Source organism: Neofelis nebulosa, chromosome 18 (assembly GCF_028018385.1).
Source record: "Neofelis nebulosa isolate mNeoNeb1 chromosome 18, mNeoNeb1.pri, whole genome shotgun sequence".
In the NCBI taxonomy this organism is placed as follows: Eukaryota; Metazoa; Chordata; class Mammalia; order Carnivora; family Felidae; genus Neofelis; species Neofelis nebulosa.
Genome location: NC_080799.1, coordinates 15,696,342 through 15,723,638, shown reverse-complemented (window position 1 = coordinate 15,723,638; position 27,297 = coordinate 15,696,342). Strand labels below are relative to the sequence as shown.

The 27,297-nt window shown below is 37.4% G+C and overlaps 1 protein-coding gene across 2 annotated transcripts in view; it reads left to right on the top strand.

The window, feature by feature from the left end:
• The window catches only part of TPST1 (tyrosylprotein sulfotransferase 1), a 174,470-nt gene that overhangs the window by 28,033 nt on the left and 119,140 nt on the right, over window positions 1–27,297 (top strand). For both annotated transcript variants that reach the window (XM_058710766.1, XM_058710767.1), the window contains one exon: window positions 9,290–10,235. In XM_058710766.1, the coding sequence (XP_058566749.1) occupies window positions 9,391–10,235 (845 nt within the window). In that variant the 5' untranslated portion in view covers window positions 9,290–9,390. The remainder of the gene's footprint in view (window positions 1–9,289; window positions 10,236–27,297) is intronic.

Sequence of the window (27,297 nt, the reverse complement as noted above, 5' to 3'; positions counted from 1 at the left end):
AGAACTGTTCTCTAAGTACCTGTATGAAGTCTTATGCCTGCCTTTACATTTGATGACAGAACTTCCTTTTCTGAATATTCATCCTATCCCTAAATAAAAGGAACTCACTGGGGCGCCTGGGTGGCTCACTCCGTTAAACATCCAACTATTGGTTTTGGTCATGATCTCACAGTTCATGAGTTTGAGCCCCACATTGGACTCTGCACTGACAGTGTGGAGTCAGCTTGGGATTCTCTCTCTCCCTCTCCCTGCTCTTGTGCAGGCACACTGTCTCTCTCTCAGAATAAATAAATAAACTTAAAAAAAAATAAAAACCAAAAAAAAAAAGGAACCCACTCACCCCTGCTCAGGGATTCACTACTTTGGAAGTTATGCTCCCTGATCTCTTTATTTGCTGCAAATAGTTTCCTTTGTGTAATAACTCTGTACCTGGTCTCTACCTGTAACTTACCAGAGAGCAAACCCACATTGGTTTAGTTCTAGATCCTTTCAGTAAAGTTATTAGGCAGCCATTAAAGTGACTTACAAGTATGTTTCTGGACATGGAAACATGTTAACATATTTCTGGGTTTTGTCTTGTTAGGTATTTTACTGAGAATTTGGGGTATTTTAATGGGAAGTTTTACTTCCCATTGGTTACTGCTATAGTAACTTGGAGCTCTGTCATGTTAGCTTTGGGTTGGTGAATATTTTGTATCTGATATGTGCTTAGAGAAGATTTCAGAGAGGTAGTTATCTTGTTTTTATACAGTTGAATTTTAAATTGTTGCACAAGTTATTTCTGAAAGAAGTTGATTCATTTGTTACATATTGAATTCTGACATGTATCAGAGGTTAAGTTAAATGTAATTTAAAATGCATGTAGTACAGGGGCGCCTGGGTGGCTCAGTCGGTTGAGCGTCTGACTTCAGCTCAGGTCACGATCTTGCGGTCCGTGAGTTCGAGCCCCGCGTCAGGCTCTGGGCTGATGGCTCGGAGCCTGGAGCCTGTTTCAGATTCTGTGTCTCCCTCTCTCTGCCCTTCCCCCGTTCATGCTCTGTCTCTCTCTCTCTCAAAAATAAATAAATGTTAAAAAAAAAAATTAAAATGCATGTAGTACTAAATTTTACCAAAAAGCTTTGCCATTTTAGAGTGATTTCTTAGCGATTACTGCTCTTCTCTCATTAAACATGCATTACACACCTACCACCGCACAAACAAATGGAATGTGCTAGAGGAATCATTCCTGTATAATTATCTAAAGTGAAACCAACCGTTATTAAATTGCATCCCTAAGAGCACTTCTCTTTGCTTCACTAAGTAAGTTTTGTTTGCTTTGTTCAGATTTAAATGAATTTTTATTTCATCTCAGTGTTCATAAAATGGAAAACATGAAACAATTTTCCTAAGATCATTTCTTTGCTCTTCTCAGTAAAACCCATTATTTATTTAATGTATTCCTATTACCACTGAATTTATCACCAGTAAATAATTCTTGATCAGAAACATTAACTAGAAGATTTAGAATAAAAAATTCTCCTGTTTTTGGTGTTCGATCTTTCTTTGGTGTTCATTATTCTTCCCCGTCCCCCATTTTTCTTCTCAAATTTCTCCTAAAATTTTTTTTGTTTAAAAATTTTTAATGTTATTTATTTTTGAGAGAGAGATACAGAGTGTGAACTATGGAGGGGCAGAAAGAAAGGGAGACAGAATCTGAAGCAGACTCCAGGCTCCGAGCTGTCAGCACACAGCCCAGTGTGGGGCTTGAACTCATAAACTGCAAGTTCATGACCTTAGCTGAAATCAGAGGCTTAACTGACTGAGCCACCCAGGCACCCCAGTTTTTGTTGTTGTTGTTGTTGTTGTTGTTGTTTGTTTGTTTTTGTTTTAAAGATTATTGTATAGTAAAATAGATTTTTTCTTTTGATGCATAGTTCTGTGAATTTTAATACATATATTTATTCATGTAACAACTACAGCAGTCAGGAGACAGAATAGTTCTGTCATCTCAGAAAACTCTATATCCCTTTAAAGTTAACAGTTTTCTGGCATCCAGTGATCTATAGTTTTGCCTTTTTGAGACTATTTTATAAATAGGAATATTTTTTGAGATTGGCTTCTTTCATTCAGCATGCATAATACCTTTGGGATTCACCCAAGTTGTGTGTATCAAGAGTTTGTTCCTTTTTGTTGCTGAGTAGTATCCCAGCAATGGATGTACCATGGTTTATCTAGATTTACACATTGAAGGACATTGGGTTAGTTTTCAGTTTTTGGTGATTGTGAACAGGGCTACTATAGACATTCACATGCAGGTTTTATGTGAACATAGATTTCACTTCTGTAGGATAAATCTCAGTAGTACAATTATTGGGTTGTAGGGTAAGTATGTTTACATTATTAGAATTTACAGAACACCTTTTCAGATGTATCATTGTGTATTCCTAGAAATGTATGAGTTCAGTTGCTCCTCATCTTTATTACCACTTGATATTGCCAAGTGTTTTTTTTATTTTAGCCAGTCTATTAAGTGTATAGTGTTTTTTTTAAAAAAAACCACAATATTATTGAGATATAATCCACATAGCCAAAAAATTCTCCACAGTCTAGGTTTAGAACATTTTCATCACCCCAAAAAGAAACTACATAGTAGTCACTTTCATCTTCCCTCTCCCCTCAGCCCCAGGCAACTACTAATTTTTCTGTCTACAGATTTGCCTGTTTTGGACATTTCATATAAATGGAATCATATATGATCTTTTATGAGTTGCTTTAATCAATTAGAATAATGTTTTCAAGCTTTGTCTCCATTGAATTCTATATCAGTACTTCACACCTTTTATGGCTGGATAATACTCCATTGTATGGATATACCATATTTTGTTTATCCATTTATCAGTTGGTAGACATTGGGGTTGCTACTTTTAAGCTATGAATAATGATGCTGTGAAAATCTGTGTACAAGTTTTTCTGTGAATACATTTTTAGTTCTCTTGGGCGGAATTGCTGGATCATATGCTAGCTAGTTCCACATTTGCCCTTTTGAGGACCTGCCAAACTTTTCTAAAGTGGCTACACCATTTTACAGTCCCACCCACCAGCAGTATATGAGTATTCCAATTTTTCCACATTTTCATCAACACTTGTGATCTGTTTTTGATTGTAGCCATCTAATGGGTATTAAATGCTATCCCATTGTGGTTTTGATTTGCATTTTCCTAAAGAGATGATATTGAACATCTTCTCAAGTGCACATTGACCATTTATATATCTTCTGTGGAGAAATGTCTATGCAGATTTTTTGCCCACTTTTTATTGGGTTATTTATCTTTTTCAAAAAAAATTTAATTTTAAATTTACATCCAAGTTAGCATATAGTGCAATAATGATTTCAGGAGTAGATTCCAGTGATTCATCCCCTATGTATAATACCCAGTGCTCATCCCAGCAAGTTTCTTCCTTAATGCCCCTTACCTATTTTAGCCCATCCCCCCTTTACACAGCCCCTCCAGCAACCCTCAGTTTATTCTCTGTATTTAAGAGTCTCTAATGTTTTGTCTCCCTCCGTGTTTTTACATTATTTTTGCTTCCCTTCCCTTATGTTCATCTGTTTTGTATCTTAAATTCCACACGAATGAAGTCATATGATATTTGTCTTTTTCTGACTGACTGATTTTGCTTAGCATAATACCCTCTAGTTCTACCCACGTTGTTGCAAATAGCAAGATTTCATTCTTTTTGATTGCCGAGTAATACTCCATTGTGTGTGTGTCTGTGTGTGCACATCTTCTTTATTCATTCATCTGTCGATGGACATCTGGACTCTTCCCCTCCTTTGGCTCTTGTCGATAGCACTGCTATAAACATTGGGGTGCGTGTTTCGAAAGAGCGCACCTGTATCCCTTGGATATGTACCTAGTAGTGTAATTGCTGGGTCATAGGGTAGGCCTATTTTTAATTTTTTGAGGCACCTCCACACTGTTTTCCAGAGTGGCTGCACCAGTTTGCATTCCCATCAGCAGTGCAAAAGAGATCGTCTTTCTCCGCATCCTTGCCAACATCTGTTGTTGCCTGAGTTGTTAATGTTAGCCATTCTGACTGGTGTGAGTTGGTATTCATTGTGGTTTTAATTTGTATTTCCTTGATGATGAGTTCTGTTATTTATCTTTATTGTTGAATTGTAACAGTTCTTTATATATTCTGGATAGAAGTCCTTTATTAGATACGTGATTTGTATATATTTTCTCTCATTTTTTGATTTGTCTTTCACCTTCAGAATGGTGTTCTTTGAAGCACAAATGTTTTTAGTTGTGATGAAGTCTATTTTATCTGTTTTTAATATGTCTCTTATACTTTTGGTCTTGTATCTAAGAAACTATGGCCACAAAGATTTACACTTGTTTTCTTCTCAGAGTTTTATAGTTTTAGCTCTTACATTTAGGTCTCCAGTTCATGTTGAGTAAATTTTTGTGAACAGGTGTTCAACTTCATTCTTTCACATGTGGATATCCAGTTTTCCCAGCACCATTTGTTGAAAAGGTTGCTCTTTCCTGACATCAAAGGATGCTCAACATCATGCATCGTCAGAGAATTGCAAATCAAAACTATAATGAGATATTACCTCACACCTGTCAGAATGGCTAAAATTAAAAAAATAACACAAGAAAAAATAAGTGTTGATGAGCATGTGGACAAAAAGGAACACTTGTGCACTATTGGTGGGAATGCAAACTGGTACAGCCACTCTAGAAAACAGTATGGAGTTTCCTCAAAAAGTTAAACATAGAACTACCCTACAACCTAGTAATTGCATTACTGGGTATCTAACCCCAAACTACAAAAACACTAATTCAAAGGAATACATTCACCCCATGTTTATAGCAGCATTATTTCCTCTAGCCAAGATATGGAGGCAGCACAGTGTTCATAGATAAATGAATGGATAAAGAAGCAGGAGATACACACACATATGCACACATACACGTGTGTGTGTGTGTGTATATATATATATATATATATATATACACACACACTGCACACATACAGATACAATGGAAAATTATTCAGCCATAAAAAATAATGAAATCTTGACATTTGCAACAACGTGGATGGAGCTAGAAAGTATAATGCTGAGTGAAATAGTCAGAGAAAGACAAATACTGTATGATTTCACCCATATGTGGAATTTAAGAAACAAACAAACAAAGGAAAAAACAGAGAAACCAAGAAACGGGTTCTTTTTTAAAAAAATTTTTAATGTTTTTTATTTTTTCTTAGAGAGAGAGAGTGGGGAAGGGGCAGAGAGAGAGGGAGACACAGAATTTGAAGCAGGCTCCAGGCTCCAAGCTGTCAGCACAGAGCCTGACGCGGGGCTCGAACTCATGAACTGTGAGATCATGACCTGAGCCGAAGTCGGACACTTTACCGACTGAAACACCCAGGCGCCCCAAGAAACAGATTCTTAACTGTAGAGAACAAAATGATGGTTACCGGAGGGGCTGTGGGTAGGGGATAAGGTGAAATAGATGAAGGGGATTAAAGAGTGTACTTATCATGATGAGCACTGAGTAATGTGTAGAAGTGTTGAATCACTATATTGCACTCCTAATGCTCATATAACACCTTTTGTTAACTGTACTGGAATAAAAATAAAAAATGTAATTAAATAAAAAGAAAGAAAAGAAAAATCAATTGACCATAAATGTAAAGGTGTATTACTGGATTTGTGATTCTGTTCCATTCATCTGTATGCTTGTTTTTATGCCAGCACTACATTGTCTTCATTATTGTAGTTTTGTAGTTAAGTTTTGAGGTTGGGAATTGTGCATATTCTAGCATTATTCTTTTTCAAGATGGTTTTGGCTAGAGTGAGACTGTATAAATCTGAATAGGATTAAGTAACTCCCTGCTTAAAAATCTTTAAATCAGTCACATCTGATTGCATCTATCATAAAATTTCATATCCCTAAACTGATCCACCAGATTTACAATCTGACCCCTACCCATCTTTCCAGTTTCATCATTGACCTGTTTTTCTTGCTCACTGCTTTACCTAGCTCCTTAAAAGCTTTAAAATGCCTTTCCATTGCAAGGCTTTTGTATATCCATTTGCTTTTGCTTAGAATGCTCTTGTTTTCACTTTACCTAATTCCTACTCACTGTTCAGATCTCTATCTAAATATCATTTTTAAAATGTCGTTTTTCTTTTTCATTCCATTTTCTGTGTTACTTTCTTTTCTCTCCATTGTTTTCTTCCTATCTGCCCCCTTTTAAACTGAATATTGGTATAACATCTTAAGTGTGTCTTCTATATCATGGATTCTGTTTTTTGCATAGATATTTCAATGCTATGTTGCCACCAATGTTCCTTTTTTTTTTTTTTTTCTTTTTTTTAAAGTAGGCTCCATGCTGTGCATGGAGCCCAATGCAGGGCTTGAACTCACGACCTTGAGATCAAGAGCTAAGCTGAGATCAAGAGTCAGATACTTAACCTACTGAGCCACCTAGGAACCCCACTACCAGTGTCCTTAATTAATGCTTTTTTTTTTTTTTTTTTTTTTTTTTTTTGCAGTCTTTTCGTATTAAGCTGATCTTTTAATCTCAACCTGTTCTCACTTTGTGGTTCTTTGTTGCAGCTTTATAATGAAGTACTGTGCCTGGTACAGTAATATATGTTCAAATATGTGACTAAAGGAATGAATACATGAGTAAACAAAAACCAGGTCTTGGTGTAACCTACTGAGACTATCAAAATATTTTTCTATGGAAGTATTCCTTTAAAACCCAAAAAACATAAAGCCTGGCTATGTTGAGGTATAACTTATGTACCCTAAGACTTATCCATTGTAAGAGTGTAATTCAATGATTTTTAGTAGATTTTATAAGGTTGTGCAAGTCTCACAACAGTCCAGTCTTAGAACATTTCCATTACTGCAAAAAGTCCCCTCATGCCTATTTGTCATTAAATTCCTGCTTCTACCTCCTGCTTTCTGTCTCTATAAATTTGCCTTTTATGGACATTTCATATAAATGTATGCTGATGTAGCTCAGATACACACACACACACACACACACACACACACGTAAAATTATTTGCATTTTTAAGCATGGCTTTCTAGGGGTTGCCTTCCTGTCAGCACAGTTCATTGGACAGTGGTTGTGCTCTGATATCTTAAGCCAGTGCGACTTTTCATCTGCCAGTGGATCTGCATATGGGTAGAGGAGCACATTCAAAGTTGAGGCCATTTTCAAATCTGCACTGGTGTTTAAGGACTGACAATTCCTTTTGTGTCTCCTCTGCCTCCATGCACCTGTGAGCTGGCGTTGAGTTTGCCAGTCATGATTACAAACTGAGACTACTGGAGCTGTTCATCCTCCTTGCTCACCTGCCACCTGGAACATCACTTACACTGACAGCACAGCTGAGAGTGTGTGTTATTCACCACTCCAAAATGAGTGACTCCCTTTGATCCTGGGAGCAAAGCCATAGTCTTCATAGTTTCCCTGCCTTGCCCTGCTCTGCAGAACCTCTGTCCTGCTAAGTGAGTGGATGGTGGGGTGGGAATAGTCTTAGGCAAGAATGTCATAGACTTTCATTGTTCTTCCTCAACATTTAGCAGTTTTTCAAACATAGATGCTGCTTAGGTTGTTGTATTCCTTTGTTGATTTCCAGAGGACTGATGGGGTTTCTGTCAGCTTCATCTTGCTTAGTTTGGGGGGAGAATTGCCTACCTTCTCACTAGTCCGTAGCTAGACGTCCTGCCTCTCAGGAGGTATTCTTTTTTTAGCATAGCTAGTCCTTTCCCCAGGTGTACTTACTGTTAGGAGACATATAAGGAAGGGAGAATTTTTAAGGAATTAGCTCATGTTATTGAAGTGCTGGCATTTCTAAAATCCACAGAGCAGTCTGGCCGGTAAGACTTGATGTTAGCTTTGAGTCCAAATTCTGCAGGGCAGCAAGCTGGAAATTCAGGTACAGTTTCTGTGTTACTGTCTTGAAGAGAATACCTTTTTCTTCAGAAAACCTGTCTCTTCTAAGGATTTCAGTTGTTGGATGAGGCCCACTCATATTATCAAGGGTAATCTGCTTTAATCAGAGTCTGTTGATTTCATTGTTAATCATATCTAACAAAAACCTTCACAGCAGCATCTAGACCAAACTAGTGTTTGGTGTTTGACCAAACACTGGGCACCATAATGGCTTAGTTGACATATAAAATTAACCATCACACTTGCCCTCTGAGGATTCAGGGCACATTTTTTTAGTCTAGGTGTAGTCTGATTGCTGTCTGCTTTGTAGTATATATCCTTGCTCCAGCTAAACTAGTATTTCCATACTATGTGTATTTTACATATACATAGTATATATATTTTGCATAGTATATATGTTTTACATACATGCCCTTGCTTCTACACATCCACACCTTGGTCATAGTGTATCTTCAGCTTAGAATACTCTGTGTATCTAAACCTTCTCCGTTCTTCTGAAGGCTAGATCACAAACACACACATAATTGTCTTTTCACAGTACACACCAGTTCTCCTGAACTACTTTTTGCCTAAATATGCTGTGTTCTGTCATGCCATTGTGCTTTTGCACACAAGTTCCCACTGCTTAGAGTACCTCTCCCTCTTATTTTCTATAAGGCTTTTATAGATTCCTCTGGTGGACTTATGTGCTCCTTTTCATTATACTCTTGTTGTTTATATCTACTAAGGCACTGATTGCATTTTGTTGTCATTGTTTGCATATCTTTCTGTCCATGAGACTTTGTTTCCTGAGAGCAAGAGTCAGTGCACTGCTGTCGTTTTCAAAGCTTATCCTCAGCCACATCCAAGTATCTGGCCTGTAGTATCTAAATAAATAATTTGTGGAATGAATAAACTAAATCTATGTTAAAGATTTGGAAGTTGTATATTTCTTCTGTAATTTCTCTTTAGGGTAGAATGTGGAGATAATGACTTCTTGGGGATGAAGCAAATCTGAATACTAGAGATGAGCCTTGGGTTAGACCTCAAACATACTTGGTCATATTAAATATTTGCATAACCCACTGATAGATATAGTTTTATTTATTTTTCCATTCTGTGGAAGGTACAAAGCTTCAGAATTGTCACATTAAGAAATGCTGTTTCTGATTAGAAATGATTTATTTTTGCTTGCACTTGTGTATACTTGTGTTCTAAGAATATCACAGTATGTAAGACAGCTTTAGCTTCTTTCTAGCCAGAATGTAATGGTGATCACTGATGACTAATTTGTGAACAGTTTTAATGTGATGATAAAATAGCTTTTTCCTTTTCTCACTAGATGTTGATCATCTTTCTGAAGTAGAATCTCCATGGCCTGAACATTTTCTGAAAATTATTTTGAGCAGAATATCTATTTAATAACAAGATAACTACATCAAGATGGTTGGAAAACTGAAGCAGAACTTACTATTGGCATGTCTGGTTATTAGTTCTGTGACTGTGTTTTACTTGGGCCAACACGCCATGGAATGTCATCACCGAATAGAAGAACGTAGCCAGCCCCTCAAATTGGAGAGCACAAAGACCACTGTGAGAACTGGCCTGGACATCAAAGTGAATAAAACCTTTGCCTATCACAAAGATATGCCTTTGATATTTATTGGAGGTGTGCCTCGGAGTGGAACCACACTCATGAGGGCCATGCTAGATGCACACCCTGATATTCGCTGTGGAGAGGAAACCAGAGTCATTCCCCGAATCCTGGCCTTGAAGCAGATGTGGTCACGGTCAAGTAAAGAGAAAATACGCTTGGATGAGGCTGGTGTTACTGATGAAGTGCTGGATTCTGCCATGCAAGCCTTCTTACTAGAAATTATTGTTAAGCATGGGGAACCAGCCCCTTATTTATGTAATAAAGATCCTTTTGCCCTGAAATCCTTAACTTACCTTGCTAGGTTATTCCCTAATGCCAAATTTCTCCTCATGGTCCGAGATGGCCGGGCATCAGTACATTCAATGATTTCTCGGAAAGTTACTATAGCTGGGTTTGACCTGAATAGCTATAGAGACTGTTTGACCAAGTGGAATCGTGCCATAGAGACCATGTATAATCAATGTATGGAAGTTGGCTATAAAAAATGCATGTTAGTTCACTATGAACAACTTGTCTTACATCCTGAACGGTGGATGAGAACGCTCTTAAAGTTCCTTCATATTCCATGGAACTACTCAGTATTACATCATGAAGAGATGATTGGGAAAGCTGGGGGAGTATCTCTGTCAAAGTGAGTAGAAGTTGTTTTTTGGTTTTTTTGGCCCTGTGTTCAGGTAGTAAAGGTGTGTGTGAGTGTGTGTGTGTGTGTGTGTGTGTGTGTGTGTGTGTGTCTGTGTGTGTCTGTGTGTGTGTGTAAACTACAGAACGTGTTTCTGGAACAGATATAACTTCATCAGTGAGTTTTTTAAAAGATTTTTTTAATGTTTATTTATTCTTGAGAGAGTGAGAGAGCGTGAGTGGGGGAGGGGCAGAGAGAGAGAGAAGAAGACACAGGATCTGAAGCAGGCTCCAGGCTCTGAGCTGTCATCACAGAGCCTGACATGGGGCTCAGACCCACAAACTCCGAGATCATGACCTGAGCTTAAGTGGGACACCTAACCTACTGAGCCACCCAGGTGTCCCTTTCAATGAGTTGTTTTAAAAATTCATTATAGGCCCTTTCATTTATTTAATTCATTTGTATTTTTATGAATTGTGGTTCTTATTTATTTGATAGAAGCCAGCCCAATTTATAGCAGTGAAAGGTATTTTTCTTTAATGTCCATCATTCAATTTTAGCGACTCCTGATTTCTAATTTCTAGGTAGTTTTATTAATAACAATAGTCGACTTTTGTGTGGATTAAGGTTAATATGAGGAGAAGCATCTAATGTTGGTGAGCAAGTGGTGAATTCTAAGCATTTTGGAATTTTTAGTGATAGAGAAATATAAAGACTAAAATGATCTAACCCAGTCCCTTCATTTTACAGGTAGGAAGACTTAGTCAGAAAGTAAAAATGATTTACTCAAATTGAGATGGGAAGGCCAGGATTAGAATCTGTGCTTTGGTCTCAATGGGGTAGTGCCATTTTCCATGGTGTTTTATAACACATAGTGCTTCTTTTGTCATCTGATGGATCTTGATTTTTTTAAAGGGTAGAGAACTCCAAAATTTGGAAGCTCAATCCATAATCCATACAGGAAGTTCCTTAGATTCAAATACTTCTAGAACTATTGCATTTTTCTTTCTTTCTTATGAAATAGTGACTGGGGTGCCCTGACTTGATCTGACAACCTGATTTGATGACTTATATACCTAGAATATGGATATAAAAATGGAAACTACTGTTAAATTCACATAGCATATTTTTATGAGGAAGAAGTTGGGTGTAACTAAGTTTTATTTTATTTCTTATCTTTTTCCATTCATAAAAGTAATATGTACCTGCTGTCAAAAAAACCCCAAAAAACAAAAAGCAGTGTACTTCCCTTCTGTACCCTGCTTTTTCCTACCAGGGAATATCTTCTTGATTTCTTTTTTCAATGTATAGAACTTGTGCAGTGAGTATTGATTCCTGATGTAGATAATTTGAAAGGAGCAGCTGCATTTCTGCACCTAACTTACAGGTATGGTGATAAATTATTAGGTATTATCACTCTACTGGCTCTGGGTTCTGTTTATTGATTCAAAGAGAATTATAGCCATAGCTAATGTCATCGCAGTTTATTGTTCTTTTCATATAATAGACCATAACTAATTTCTAATCACTTGTATTCGTAGGTTAGCATTTCACTTTGTGTGCTTGTATGTTGGCCCAGAGATTCTGTTGCTGGCTCCTTCTAGTAACACAAAATAACGCCAAACCCCTGCACTCATGCCATCCCTAGTCTCTCCAAGGAGGGATTAAGGAGATATGCTCAAGGTAAATTTTGGTGGAAATCAGGACAAGATCATTTTACATATATAATTACTATGTTTAAGGCAAACATGAATACCAAGGAAATTCATAGAAATTACAAACAAATGGATTTTAGAAGGGGAAGAGACCTTACTTAACATTTAGCATACAGAATGGAGGCCCAGTGAGGTTCTGTGCTTTTCCAAGAATCATACGTGGCAGAACCATGACTAGAATTTCCAATGCTTATTCCAAATTTCTTGCTATTATATGAGTTTTTTTAAATTAAGGAATACTGGGGCGCCTGGGTGGCGCAGTCGGTTAAGCGTCCGACTTCAGCCAGGTCACGATCTCGCGGTCCGTGAGTTCGAGCCCCGCGTCAGGCTCTGGGCTAATGGCTCGGAGTCTGGAGCCTGTTTCCGATTCTGTGTCTCCCTCTCTCTCTGCCCCTCCCCCGTTCATGCTCTGTCTCTCTCTGTCCCAAAAATAAAAAAAAAAAAAAAAAAAAAAAAACGTTGATAAATTAAGGAATACTTACATATCAAATGCACAGATATTCGGTGTACAATTTGATGAATATTTGTATCTGTATACACTTGTATAATCATCATCTGTATAAAAATACAGAAAATTCCCAGTACCCACTAGGCTCCTTCATGCTCCTTCTCAGTTAACATCCTCCTCAACCCAAAAGTAACCACTGTTTCATCCTCTGTCACCAGAGGTGCTATGACATTGTATATGAAGTTCAGAAATAGCCTTGCTTGTTTTTGAACTTCCTATAAATGCAAGCATGCCTATTTATTATTTTTTGCCTGGTTTCTTTCATTTAACATAAGATCTACCCATACCATTGTATGGGTTGATTTTTTTCATTGCTATGTAATATTCCAATGTATAGATATAACACAATTTATCCATTGTTCCTTTGGTGAACATTTGGTGTTTCCAGTTTGGGGCTATTATGGATAAAGTTGCTAACACCATTCCTGTACATTACTATTGGTGGACATAAGCATTGATTTTTCTTGGGTAAAGAAAAATGAGTAAAGTCACTGGATCATAAAATATCTCTGTATCTCTATATTTATATGTCTTTAACAGATGCTTAATTGTTTTTCACAGTGTCTGCACCAGCAATGTATGGCTATAGTATGCACTTATGTATTATAGTTGCTTTGCATCTTTGCTAACAACTTGTATTCTCAGTCCTTTTAATTTTAGCAGGGCTACAAGTATTTTTTAAACTTAAAAGCAAAACAAAATAACAACATTTGAATTCCTTTTTGAAACAAATCCTCCCAGAGTTCCAATGTAAAACAGATAAAAACAGAGCTGTTTTGTTTGAGGCAGGTCCAATCTAGGCTGTACTGCTTTTAAGGCTGAGTCTCTGTTCTCAAAAAGAGCTAATTGGGAGATGAGGCAGAAACATACAGAATTATTCCATTAATAAGTACCAAGTTGTAAATATCTCATATTACTTGAGAGTTGTGACCATAAGGAATTCATAGCCCAGAGTCAGTCATCCTGTGTGCTTTGCTTTCCTATAAACGTTTTTATTCTGGGGAAATTGTTTAAAGTCAGTATTTTAATATTTATTTTTGTATTATTTAGTACTAAAATATGGAAAATATTTATGCAGTTTTGAAGGCTTGAAGATATCACCAGATGGTTCAGGATCATATGCAGAGATTGTTGAAGACAGTGATAAGGAAAGCCTTCACAGTTCTACCTGCCTTATTTTGTTAACTATGAAAGTTAAGCTTTCCTTTGCTTTGCTTAGGAATTTCCAGTTGTTTTCAGTTAGAGTGGTACCTCTTGCCTGCCTGGTCATTTCCAGTTACAGTAGGGGCATAGGGTAATCATCTGCTAGTATATTTAAGAGTTCCTCTATGAAAGAATTTGGTGGAAGAAAGCATTCTTTCATTCTGGGATGGTGAAGGGAGTCTTCATTAGAGACTGCTGAATATAGGATGGGCTTTTTTTTTCCTTTTTTTTTTTTTTTTTAACTGAAAATAAAAGCCAAGTAATGAGTCAGGAAGGGATGAAAACAGATTCTTTGACTGGCTGATAAGTTTAGTTCTGCATTAAGGTACAACCATAGAATTTTAGGTATACTATTTATTGTGTTTTTAGATAGTCATTTCAAGTTCAGTAGAACTAGTTTCTCCAGTGATTGATGTTGTTAACGTTGATGTTTTGAACACTGTGTTCTATTTTAATAAATTATTCACCCATACTCTTCAATTTCATATTAAATTGAGCTATCGTCTTGAATATGATGGCTCCAAAATATGATAGAGAATTCACTGATTGCTTTTATTTCTTCCAAACTAATAGAGGATAGAAAAAAAAAATGAGACATTTCTAAATGTCTTTTTGCCTTTCAAGAAATGTTTGTACAGCAAAGTAGAGGGGTATACATTTTAAGGGAAATACCTTATGCGAATTCTAATAGAATTTTCCAAGAGATTGAATATGGAGTAGGATTTTGCTGATTAGTGAATGGTATCTACTGCTGATGCCTGCTTCTCCAATATTTTGAGTAGGAAATGGAAATAAAGTTTGAGGCTATTTACATTAACTTCTCATGAATTGTGGAATTTTTGTGGAATTTCAGTAATTTCCATCTGGGAACATTCAGGAAGTTACTAGAGTATACAGCATTGTTCCTGCTTTTAAACTCATTGTACCATAAAATTGCCTGGAACAAATAAAAATCATCAATAACAATAACAAAACAATGCACCATCGTATACTTAAAGGTGACCAAAATAAAACAGTATCCTAGGATCAGTAAACAAGTTTATTAGGTCCAAAGAGCAAAGTCAGAAAACAAAACAAAGCAAAATATAATGGTAACCCTTAAACCAGAACCAAAGAACCACAGCTATAATTCAGAGACAAGTTATCTGCTTTTAGGGCAGAAAAAAAGATATGTAACTATTAAGCACAAATAGGTTAGAAGGAAAAAAAAGCAGCGGTAGGTAGAAGAGAACAAATAGGAATACAATAATTGACAGTCTCTGAATCTTCTAGTAAGTGAAGCAGAGAGAAAACTAGAAGTCAGATCCAGAACAAAGTATTAAATAACAAAAATTCAACGGAGTAAATCTTAAAGATTTAATTAGCATTATTGATCAGTTCATGAATCAGGCAGAATCCCATCTAGCAAGTAGAGGGGAATTCCAAAGGGCTACAGAAAAGGAAAGGTTTTTAAAGGTAGAAAGCAAGTGGAAAAAAGGAAATTATTAGCAAAGAATCCATTGTTATAGACAAGGTTGCCCTCCTAAGGGGAATGGAAGGGGGTCTATCATTAAATTTATAAGTTCTGACCAGGAAATTCCCATTTTGACTGGTTAAAGGTTACATTTCAGGGGGTGTGAAACTGCAGTTAGATTAGGTATTAATTCTGTTTTTTTTTTTTTTATATAAGAACCAGTTTAATTTGTTCTTTGCCTCTCTGTTGTCATCGACCTTAATTAGGTTGATTTGATATTGAACAAAAGGACCTCCACCAAACTTAACATACATAGTCTTATCACAGTTGGATGTAAGCACACAAAGATGGGCTTGGTTCCTGTCAGCTTAATGTGCTAGGTCATCATGAATTAGGGCCATCTTCAATGACTCTTGTAAGGAAGTATAAACATCCATTACACCTCCAGCAGCAATGACCCCCTCTGTAACCCTTGCATTCTGCTGACCATAACTTAGTCTTATGGCCACATATAAAAGGCTAGGGAATGTGTCTTTATTCTAAGTGACCATGTGCCCAACCAAGAGTTGGTGTTTCTTTTACCAAGGGGAATAGACTGGATATTGGATATTGCAGCTGAATCTTGAGTGCCCTCGGGCCTCTGCCTCCACACCGCTTGGCAGGTGGGGGGGGGGGGGGGCGGCGGGGACAGTGGGGAGGGAAGAGAGGTATTAAGTCTTGGTTTACTGACTTTGGAGCCTTCCTCAATCCAGTGACACCATTTTGGGCTTGTGGTTTTCTTTTTAAAACAATCAAATAAATAGGTGAGAGCAATGAAGACTGTTTTTGGAAATGGAGATACTCCTAAGTAGAATAGTTATTAAATTTAGAATATTAAATTTCTTCTTAGTGTTCAAAATGGAATTTAGTTTAGAAATTAAAATTTTTTATAATATAGGATCAATAGGGAAGGATAACAAAATGTCCACCTGAGAATTTTCTGAAATTGAAAGATGGGAAGAATATTATGAGCAAGTTAAGAGAAAGACAGGCTATGTTCATGCAAATGATGATCACTTCTATAGCATGTAAAATTAATAGCATGCAAATTAGGATTACAACTCTAGTAGCTCAGATTAAAATATCCCAGAATAATTTTGTAAATATTATTTTTTTAATTACTTTGGATTACTTATCCTTTGTGAAGGCAGTAAACCTAGCTTTATAAATCTGGTTGTGAATTGAATGTTAGCTAACAGAAATATTTTTGTAGTTGTGGAAATCGCTGTTCTTCTATTACAAATGGAAGAGATAAGTAGCTGAGAAGGGTAACTGCATAAACAATGAATGCAGATGACAGCAAAACAGGTTGCAAAAGAAAAAGAGCAGAGGAAAAATTGTATTTCAGAAAATTTTAGTGAAGAATGTGAAGAAACAGAACAAGAACGTTAATAAAGCACAGTGCATACTTTTCTTGAAGACTATCACATTTGATGGCAAAAAGCAGAAATTGGGTATTAGATCACTTATTAATTTAGATTAAGTGTCTTTTCAAAAAATAAAGATCTAAAATAACCATGGTTTTAAACAAAATAGTGGCTGTTACATAAAAGAAGGCAGACCGAGGCTGGTTTGGAAGCTCTGTAGTCATCTGGCATTTAGGCTGCTTCCAGCTTTTGGCTCTTTCAGCCCCGTGGTTCAAGTTGGAGTTCCAATCATATCATCTGTGTCCTTAAGTAGCAGAACAGGGGATACACTGGGCAAATAAGAAGGTGAATTTAATATTTTTTAAGGGCATTTCCCATGAATTTCCTTCGTTCCCTTACATTCCAGGTAGCCCCTCTCCTTGCATTCTACTGGCCATAACTGAGTCTTATGGCCACATATAAAAGGCTAGGGAATGTAGTCTTTATTCTAAGTGACCATGTGCCCAACCAAGAGCTGGTGTTTCTTTTACCAAGGGGAATAGACTGGATATTGGGATAGGCAGATAACAGTCTCTGCAATTCACTGAGTACCTACTACGTGCCAGATACAGTGTTAAGGTCTCTGTCTTAAAGGTACACATGATCAAATAGCAGATACAGATTCATAACAGTACAATGTTAAGTATTATGGGAAACTAAGAAGAGGTAATGTGTGGTGTTCAGGAAGGCCTTCCTGGAGATTGTGGTATCAAACCGAGAAATAAAGTCGTGTTTCTTGACCTTGGCACTATTCACATTTTGGGTCAGATAATTCTTTGTTGTGGGGGTTGTCCTGTACGTTGTGGGGGTTGTCCTGTACATTGTGGGATGGAGCAGCATCCCTAGTCTCTACTCAATAGATGCCAGTAGCAAAACCCCTCCCCACTTTGTGACAATCAGAAATGTTTCCAGACATTGCCAAATGCCCCCTGTGGAGGCAAAAAACGCTCCCCATCTCCCCTCCTGTTGAGAATCATTGACCTAAAGGATAAGTCAACAAATAAAGGAAAGAGCATTCAGTTTTAACTTGCAGGATAAAGTGCTCCTTTGGTGAGCCATGGCTAGAGTGCTGTAGTTGTTCCTTGACTATCTAGTGTCTTTCTCTTCCTTAGCCAAATGAGCCATCAAGAGATATTACTCCTAGAAGCAGCCTGTGTCTAATTCTAGCCCTACAGTGTCCAAAAAGAAGAGATGGGTTGGAAGGCTTCTTGTGACATGACTCCTGGCCCAACCTAGGGGCCTAGGGGCAGGCACAAAAAGACTTAGGGAACAACTGGTCCCTGTTACACCGGACCTATGGACCCTGCCCTTCCACCATACAGTGAAAGTCACATACACACAATCTCACCTGGGCCCAGAATGTTTAATAGCCTAATATAATATAACCTAATATAATTTTTAAAATACAGTAAAATAAAACAAGGCAGTAGTCACTTGGAAGTTACAATATGGACAAATTCTCAAAGAAACATCTAGGGTCGCCTGAGTGGCTCAGTCAGTTGAGCATCTGACTTTGTCTCAGGTCATGATCTCACAGTTCATAGGTTTGAGCCCCACATTGGGCTCGGTGCTGACAGCTCAGAGCCTGGAGCCTACTTAAAATTCTGTGTCTCCCTCTCTCTCTGTCCCTCAAAAATAAATAAATATTACAACAGTTAAAAAAAAAAAGATGAGAAACATCTCAAACTGTGGTATTTATGAGGACTATAGGCAGTTTGGTGTTGCTAGAAAGTTCATTTTCAGGTAGGACGTAGTGGGAAACAAGGCTTGAGAGAGTTGGTAAGGATCAGGCTATGGAGGGCCTTATATTTTATGCTAAAGATCTTGAATTTTATCCTGTAGACCAGTTGCTTGCAAACTTCTCTTATTAGTGGGACACTCATTTAAAATCTCATGAGGAACCTTGGTTTCTAAAGTACCTAGAAGTGGAGTGGGTTTGTTTGAAGCAACATTTAATTCTGCTTGTATTTAACAAAACTGAAATGAAACTCATGGAATTATAAAATTTCTATTTTGTTTTTAAAAGAAAAAATTGATTACAGTGTCCTCCAGAATGTATAGAAATGATAAAAATTTGGGTATTATAATCGTTTCTAAGAACACTCAATAAGTATAAGTTTGACTTTATTAAAAAAGAAAATTCAACTGAGTAAATTTGAAGATCTAATTGGCTTTATTAAATGATTCTTCAATCAGGCAGCATCCCATCTAGCAAGGAAAGGGGAGCTCCACTGAGCTACACAAGAGGAAAGTTTTTAAGGCAGAGAGAGAGCATAAAATAAAAAGGAATTTATTTGCAAGGAATGCATTGTTTAGGCAAGGTTGCCTTCCTAAGAGGAGTGGAAGGGGTCTGTCAATAAATTCCTAGTATTGACCAGGAAATTCTGTTGACTGGATAAATGTTACATTCCTGGCAGGTTGAAACTGCAGTTAGGTTAGTTATTAAGTCTTGGTTTCCTGACTTGGGCTTTAACCTAAGTGGCCCCATTTCGCGCCTGTGGTTTTCCTTTTAACAATTATTCTGCCTCTTTTGATCAGACTCTCATCTTAACTGAGAGATATGATCAAAATTTAAGGCATTAGCACCACTCCCAGCTACTACTTTGTAGTTCTTAGCAGCTTTTGTTGATCCTTTGTGTGGCATTCACAGGTCAAAACATTTTTGCTTTATCACTACTTGCTCACCTAAAAGATAATCAAGGGCTATTTTTTATCAAGAACAACTTTGGCCAGAGTCTAAAGATACCTTTGTTGGGGAGCTATTACTTTAGTAGCAGATTCCACAACAATTTAAAAATTAAGGAGAGGGGCGCCTGGGTGGCGCAGTCGGTTAAGCGTCCGACTTCAGCCAGGTCACGATCTCGCGGTCCGTGAGTTCGAGCCCCGCGTCAGGCTCTGGGCTGATGGCTCGGAGCCTGGAGCCTGTTTCCGATTCTGTGTCTCCCTCTCTCTCTGCCCCTCCCCCGTTCATGCTCTGTCTCTCTCTGTCCCAAAAATAAATAAAAAATGTTAAAAATTAAGGAGAAGTTCCTTATCATAGCCTCATTTACTTTTATCCCTAACCAAGGAAGTAGGGACCTGCCAAAAGGAGTGAATTCTGAATCATGAAAGCCACTTTTCAACTCACAATGTGAAATCAGGGGAGTCGACCAATAAGTCTTATTTTGCTTGTGAAAAGTTAGGGCTACAGTTAGATTTTCTTCTGGCTGAAATAAAAAGTCGTTCTAACTTCCAGAGGTTAACGCCCTTAGCAGTGGTCTGAGAGATGAAAATGAGGGGATTATCTTTCCAGGCCAGTAGCAGAGTAAAGGAAAGGAAAAACAAAGGGTTTCATGTTCTGTTAAAGTAGGAAGTCTTGATCCATCATCTTGGGTGGAAGCAGTCTACCTTTGTGTCAGCTACTTCTCTTCCTTGTGATTTGATTTGGAGGTCTCCAGTGTCTGTACAGGACTAGCTGTCATGTGGAGCCTGTAGCTGTGTGATGTATACTCAAGGCTTAACACCTTCTAGTTTTGCAGAGCAGTGTCAGTGGCCAGGAGCACTGGTAAGGTTCTTTCCAGTGGGGCTCAAGAGCGGTTTTGCTCTGATGTTTCCAAAGTACCTAATCATCAGATTAAACTGTGAGCTTTCTGCACAGAGCCTGATGCGGGGCTCAAACTCACGAACTGTGAGATCATGACCTGAGCCAAAGTCGGATGCTTAACCGACTGAGCCACCCAGGCGCCCCTCCAGTAGTCTTAATTACATTTATTAGAATTCTTAATTCTTAGAAACCTTAATTTCTAGTGAAAGCTAATAAGTAAACAATTGTAAACTGTTAATACAAGCACTCTTCAGATTTGCAGATTTATGAATATATTTTATAATTTCTAGAAGCATAGGCCTTTTTCATTTTTCCAGTGCAGCACTAACACATCCAAATATCTTTTAGTTTCTCTAATAAGAAGCCCAAAGTAGTTAAGCCTGTGTTCAGTAATTAATGTGGTATTTTATTGTATTTGGAAATGATCTAGATATGTAAAGAGTTTATCATTCAGCCTAATTTAGCAAACCTTAAGGTTTTAAGGTTACCAAAAAGATTTGGGAAAACTATTTAAGTAGACATAAATGTTGCTGAAAAATTCATTTATAAGCTTTTGTCTTGCTTACGTATATTTACTTGTTTTTAATAAATATGTTTAGATTACCCACGAAAAAACTTCATTAAACATTTGACAAAGACAGCCATTATCCCAAGCTATTATTTTTTTGTTGGTAGATCTTGTAAAAGATAATATGAATTTATATGGCTAATACGAATTTATGTGGCTAATAAGCTTAGGTAGAATAAAAGTTTTATATTTAGTGTTGATAACTCTAAACATGTCTGTTTTAATTAAACTATCAGCCTGCAACTTGTTTATATAGAGAGTATTTTTTTTTCAGATTACGTGAACTTGAAAAACATTTAGGTTAGTTTCTGGTTTTTTTTGAGAGCTTTAGAATGCTCAATCCTTATAAGCACTTGTCTTCAAACCAACTAATTAGAGCCCTTCTGGGCTCTAATTCTGGATAGCAATACTATCCAGAGACAGCACAATATCTCACATTTATAACATATTTACAAACAGACAAATGCAAAGACCTTATAATTACTAATATTTGTGGAGAAGATTTTTAAAATTTATATTTGTCCCTAAATTTATCTTAAGGAGACTGCTAGAGTTTAGGAGCCCTTTTAGCAGTTTGTATTCTATTTTATTTAATTTTTTTTAGCAGTTTGTATTTTATTTTATTATTATTGTTTTTAAATGTTTATTTTTGAGACAGAGACAGAGAGAGACAGAACATAAGCAGGGGAGGGGCAGAGAGAGAGGGAGACACAGAATCCAAAGCAGGCTCTCCAGGCTCTGAGCTATCAGCACAGAGCCCAGTGCTGGGCTCGTGACAGCTTAGAGCTAGATGTGGGGCTCAAACTCATGGATTATGACCTGAGCTGCAGTCAGATGCTTAACCGAGTCACCCAGGCACCCCACCAGTTTGTATTTTAAAAAGACCTTTTCCCCTTTTTTTCCTTCCTTTAGAGTCATATGATTGTGGGCTGTGTTTATAACCCCAAGAGACCAAAGAATATTAAGTTTCTCCAAGATGGACTTTGCTTTCCTAAGGCCAAAAATTTATAAGGCTTTTGAGATAAATAAGGAAAATTTGGGGATTGGTAAAGAAATAGATTAATTTTGAGTTGCTTCTGGGGCTGACTTTTGTTTTGTAAGCTTTGTAAGATTTGGACATTTGCTTTCAGTTCCTCAAAGACTTGGGTTGTAACTTAGATGACATCATAGATTGATCCACCTATCCAACTACATTACCCTTAATTTGTTTCTTTCCCTTTGGGTTCAGAGTTTTTAATTTTAAATATTTCTGTCAGTATTAAATAACCCCTCTTGGGTGTAAGATGGGCCCCAAAGAGGGTAAAGGATGTTACCTTCCCCAAATCCAGAGTCGCTGCCAAAGATAGCCAAAAGAAAGAACCAACAACTTATATGTCCAAGGCAGGTAGAAAGCCAAGCCCAGTTGAGTAAGCAAGAAGACAGTAGCTATCCCTGAGAGAGAAAGATCAATCAACAATGGGTTTGGATTTGGAAAGGAAGGGATAATATGAAACTCTGTTTCCCTCTTACAACTGGGCATTACTGATAGATTCAGAAGAACTGATTCTGATAAGAATTTTCACCCTTCCCTGGTTTCTGTCAGTTTTTCTAGGATACCCTCTGCAGACTCTGGTATCTACCAGAGTTTCCTCTTGTCTGTTTAAAGAAATAATATAGCAGTTTACCGGAAAATTCCTCAGTTTCATTGACTCTGGGAGGGGGTCTAAATGGGGTCCCTCCTTTGAAGGTGGGGTTGTCTGTAAGGCCATTAATTTGGAAGACTTTTGTTTACGGTTATGTAGTCTTTTCAGAGTGGAAAACAATTCAGACAGGATTAGTGGATAGACTACTCAAAGGAGGAATAAGAGGAGCAATGGGAGTTATAGGCTTGTTTTAGGTCCCTTTTACATTAATTTTTCTCTAGGCTTTTGCAATGAATTTTTCAATGAAACTACTTTGGAATTTTGGAACCTTTTGGAGGCCTCTGCTTGCCCGTTAAAATAGGTGTCCCATTCTGAATGCTTAATTTGGGAACCCTTTCAAGTGCACTTTTTTTTTTAAGTTTATTTATTTTGAGAGAGAGGAAGAGGAAGGGAGAACATGAGTGGGGGAAGGGCAGAAAGAGAATCCCTAGCAGGCTTTTCACTGTCAGCACAGGGCCTGACACTGTGGGCCTCAAATTCATGAACCACGAGATCATGACTTGAGCTGAAACCAAGAGTCAGATGCTCAACCGACTGAGCCACCCAAGCACCCTTCACGTGCACTTCTTAGGTGATCTTATCTAGTTGGAACGTTCCCCATCATGACCACTGTAATTCTAGGTTGTTTGACTAAAATTTTGCCATTTCTGTATATATTCAGTGCACCTAGCACCATAGTTTTTGGACATAAAATAAGCAAGTGTGCCAGAGGTGGTACACTTGACTCTAGAATTTAAGGATTTCATTAGCTAAGTCTTTACATAAAACCAGACAAACAAATGTGCACCTTAACACACCAGTGGTAACCAGAGGATTACCTTGGGCTGGCCAAGAGAAGATCTTGTGTACCACGAGTACTAAACCAGTAGACTAAACCAGCATATTCTAGTAAATGGGGATTTCAGACTGGAACTGGGGAAGGGATTCCAGCGTGAAATTGTGGACTGGGCTATGGACAAGGGCTAAGGACTGGTGCTCTGTTAGAGCCCCATGTCAGTCTAGGCTGACCAGTTAACCGTGGACTGGAAAGCCAATTAGATCGGTAGCTTGACTGCAAAAAGAGTAGAACTCCAACCATGAAGGACTTACCAATGGCCCTCAGAAATGGCAGGAAAGACCGTGAGCTCAAAAGAGTTCGCAGGATACCGTGCCAGTGTTTTTTGTTGTTACTGAATGCCATTGGAAGTTTGCTTTGCATCCCACTGCTGCCATCAAATATGTTAAAAAACAAGATTCAGCTGAGTAAATTTGAAGATATTACTGGCTTTTAAAAATGATTCATGAGTCAGGCAGCATCCCATCTAGCAAGTAGAGGAGAGCTCCACTGAGCTACACCAGAGGGAGGTTTTTAAAGGCAGAGAGAGGGCATTAAAAAAAGAAGAAAGGCATTTATTAACAAGGAATGCATTGTTTAAGCAAGGTTGCCTTCTTAAGGGTAGTGGAAAGGGTCTTTCAGCACATTCCTAGAATTGGCCCAGAAATTCTGTGTTGACTGGTTAAAGGTTACATTCCTGACAGGTTGAAACTGCAATAGATTAAAGTCTTGGTTTGACACCATTTTGGGGCTTTGTTTTTCTTAACAACTTTTTAGGGTATAAAACATAGAGGATCCCTCTATCATAAAATTAAAAAAAATTTTTTTTTAATGTATGCCTGTTTGGGAATGTATTTTCAGATGAAGCATAGGTTAGGGGTGCCTGGGCAGCTCAGTCGGTTTAGCGTCCGACTCCTGATTTCAGTTCTGGTCATGATCTCACAGTTTCGTGAGTTTGAGCCCCACATGGTTTCTGCACTGACAGCTCAGAGTCTGCTTGAGATTCTCCCTCTTTCTCTGCCCCTACCCTGCTTGTACTGTCTCTGTCTCAAAAGAAAGAGAGAGAGAGAGACAGAAACAGAGAGAGGGAAAGAAAGAAAGAAAGAAAGAAAGAAAGAAAGAAAGAAAGAAAGAAAGAAAGAAAGAAAGAAAGAAAGAAAGAGAAAAAAGGAAGGAAGGAAGGAAGGAAGGAAGGAAGGAAGGAAGGAAGGAAGGAAGGAAGGAAGGAAAAAGAAAGAAAGAAAAATGAAGCATAGGGCAAATTTGATGTGTAAATAGAGTAACCTATGAAATTGACTGTTGTCAAAGAAAAATAAGGCATATTGTAGGTATTACAACTAGTGCCTATTCAGATATTATTGTCTTCTACCTTTTCTGAATTCAGAACAGCGTGATCCTCTGCCTCTTTTAAATTACCTGACTGATGAGGGATAATTTCATTATTTTTGAAAACATCATTACATGCCATCATTGCTCAAAATCATCAAATGTCAGCCCTATATTAGAATCACTTAAAGGACCTTTGAAAAGACCCAGAGTTTCTGATTCAGATCTGTGATAAGTCCAAGAATTTGCGTTTGTAACAGGTTCTTAGGTAATGCTGATGTCCTGGTCTGGAGATTTCACTTTGAGAACCACTGCCTCAAAATTGTTCTATGTCTTATGTTGGCTTCATATGCAGACTATGACTTTTTTACCCCTTACCCTCTGGGCCCCCACTACACTGAAATAATTGTATCTACTCAAATATACCATACTGCTCATTGTATTGTTCCTTCTGCCTGTAGTACCTTCCTCACACTTCTTCATCTGAGCGACGCAAGTTGCATTGCAGCATTCAGCTCAGATCTGTCTTTCCTAAGGGTCTCTCTGAGATCTCCCTCTGTCCAGTGAACTTCCTGTGTCTTCAGGAAATGCCTTGGCGAATGGAAGAGTTCAGACTTTGAAGCTGATTAGATTCGTGTTTAAAACCTTTCACTGATACTAACTGGCTTTATAACATCCGATACACTACTGTTCTTCTCTGTGTCTCTGTTTTTTAAACTATAAAATGGAGAAGATGATGATGATAATGATGATATCATCCAAAATTTACTGAATATCTGTTGTGTGCTAGGCACTTTGTTAAGTTCTTTACATGCATTACTTCACTGATGTTTCATATTTATCCTTTCATACTTACCCATAGGTACTTTCAAAACCATTTTATAAATAAAGGACTATGTCTCTCAGAGAGGTTGAGGAGCTTTTTCTCACTCACAGTTGAAAACAGGTAAGCTAGGGCATGGACCAAGTCTTTCTGTCTTCAGGAACGGTACTCTTAATCTCTATGTTATATTTAGTTTACAGGGCTTTTGAGTAGTAAATAAATAATGAGTGTCAAAGTGGCTAGTCACAGGCTTTTGAGTCAGATGAACAGAGATTTAAATTCCAGCTCAATCCTTTATTAGTTGTAATAATAAACCCTGGATGAGTTTCTTGATTTTTCCAGTTCTTAGTTACCTCATCCTCCCCCTTTCCTTATCCTAGAAATAGAGATGGTAATAATATCCAATTGGGATGGTAATAATACCCACTTCATAGGGTTGTTGTGAGGATTAAATTAGAATGACTATTAACATTTAGCCCAGGGACGCCTGGATGTCTCGGTCTACTTGGGCTCAGGTCATGATCTCACGATTCATGGGTTCAGGCTTCACATCAGGTTCCCTGCTGACAACTCAGAGCCTGCTTCAGATTCTGTCTCCTCTCTCTACCCCTCCCCCACTTGCTCTGTCTTCTCCATCTCAAAAGTAAATAAACATTAAAAAATTTTAATAAAATAAAATTACTATCAAGCCTCTAGCATAGAACCTGGCATAAATGGTCCTTATTATTAGAATATTATTTTTATAATATTATACATTACATATGTATAATAATCTAATAATAACTTGTGCTCTCTTAGAAAAAAAAAAACAACTGGGAAACTAGCACAGTCAAGTGCGTAATGGACTTTTGTTAATGTTATCACACATTCTCCTGTAGGCTTGTTTAGGGTAGAGATAGTCTTAACTCATGAAATGTTTGTCTAACAGAACAAATTGGACACCTGATTTGAACAACCCTAGTGGGGAAACTGACATGGCAGGTGGGGAGTTTTAGCATTACAATAGCAGTATTTGAAACTACTTGTAGATGTCTGATCTTTCCTTGTCATATTTTTCCTGTTTTTGTTTGTTTAGTTTGCCTGTTTATGAACTTTACATAAATGGGATCATAGTCTGTTTTCTTCTTTCTTGCATGTGCCTTTCCTTCTTTCCTTCCTTCCAGTCCTCCCTGTCTTCTTTTTCTTAACATTATCTTGAGATTTATTTTTAGATGTATAGCTATCATCAGTTTGGTTTTATTGCCACAATACTATTCTGTGATATAGCTTACTTATACGTTTATGCTATTGATGAACATTTGGGTTGTTTTTGGTTTGGAGCTACGTACATTTTTTAAGGTGTCTCCTTTCAAGAGCTTCTCAAAAAATAAACACTTAGGAATAGAGTTGGTAGAATCATGGAGGATATGATGTTCAACTTCACACAGTAATGCCAGATTTTTTTCTAGGGAGTTTGCAGTGGTTTACACTGCCACTGTCATAGTATAAAAATTCCCAAGGATCTGTATCTGTAAGTCTGGCTTTTTTTTTTAAGTTAATATTTTATGTTTATCTTTCATTTACATACATGTATGTAGTTTTAAACTTACATGTACATCTGCACCAAATATTTAGGTAGTAAAATTAGGATCTTTTGGTGCACAGAAATACAATGCATTTTACAACCATCTTATTTAATTATGTAGGGCAGCCTGGTTTTTTAATTTTCTGATTGGGTAAAAGTAAATGGTGCCTTACTGTGATTTTAATTGCTAATTCTCTGATTAAGGGAATTTGAGTACCATATATGTGTATGTGTGTGTTTAATTTTAATTCCAGTAGAGTTAATATACAGTGTTGTATTAGATTGGGTATACAATATAGTGATTCAATAATTCCATACTTCATCCAGTGCTCATCATAAGTGGACTCTTAATCCCTTTCACCTATTTCACCCATCCCCCCCACCCCCCAC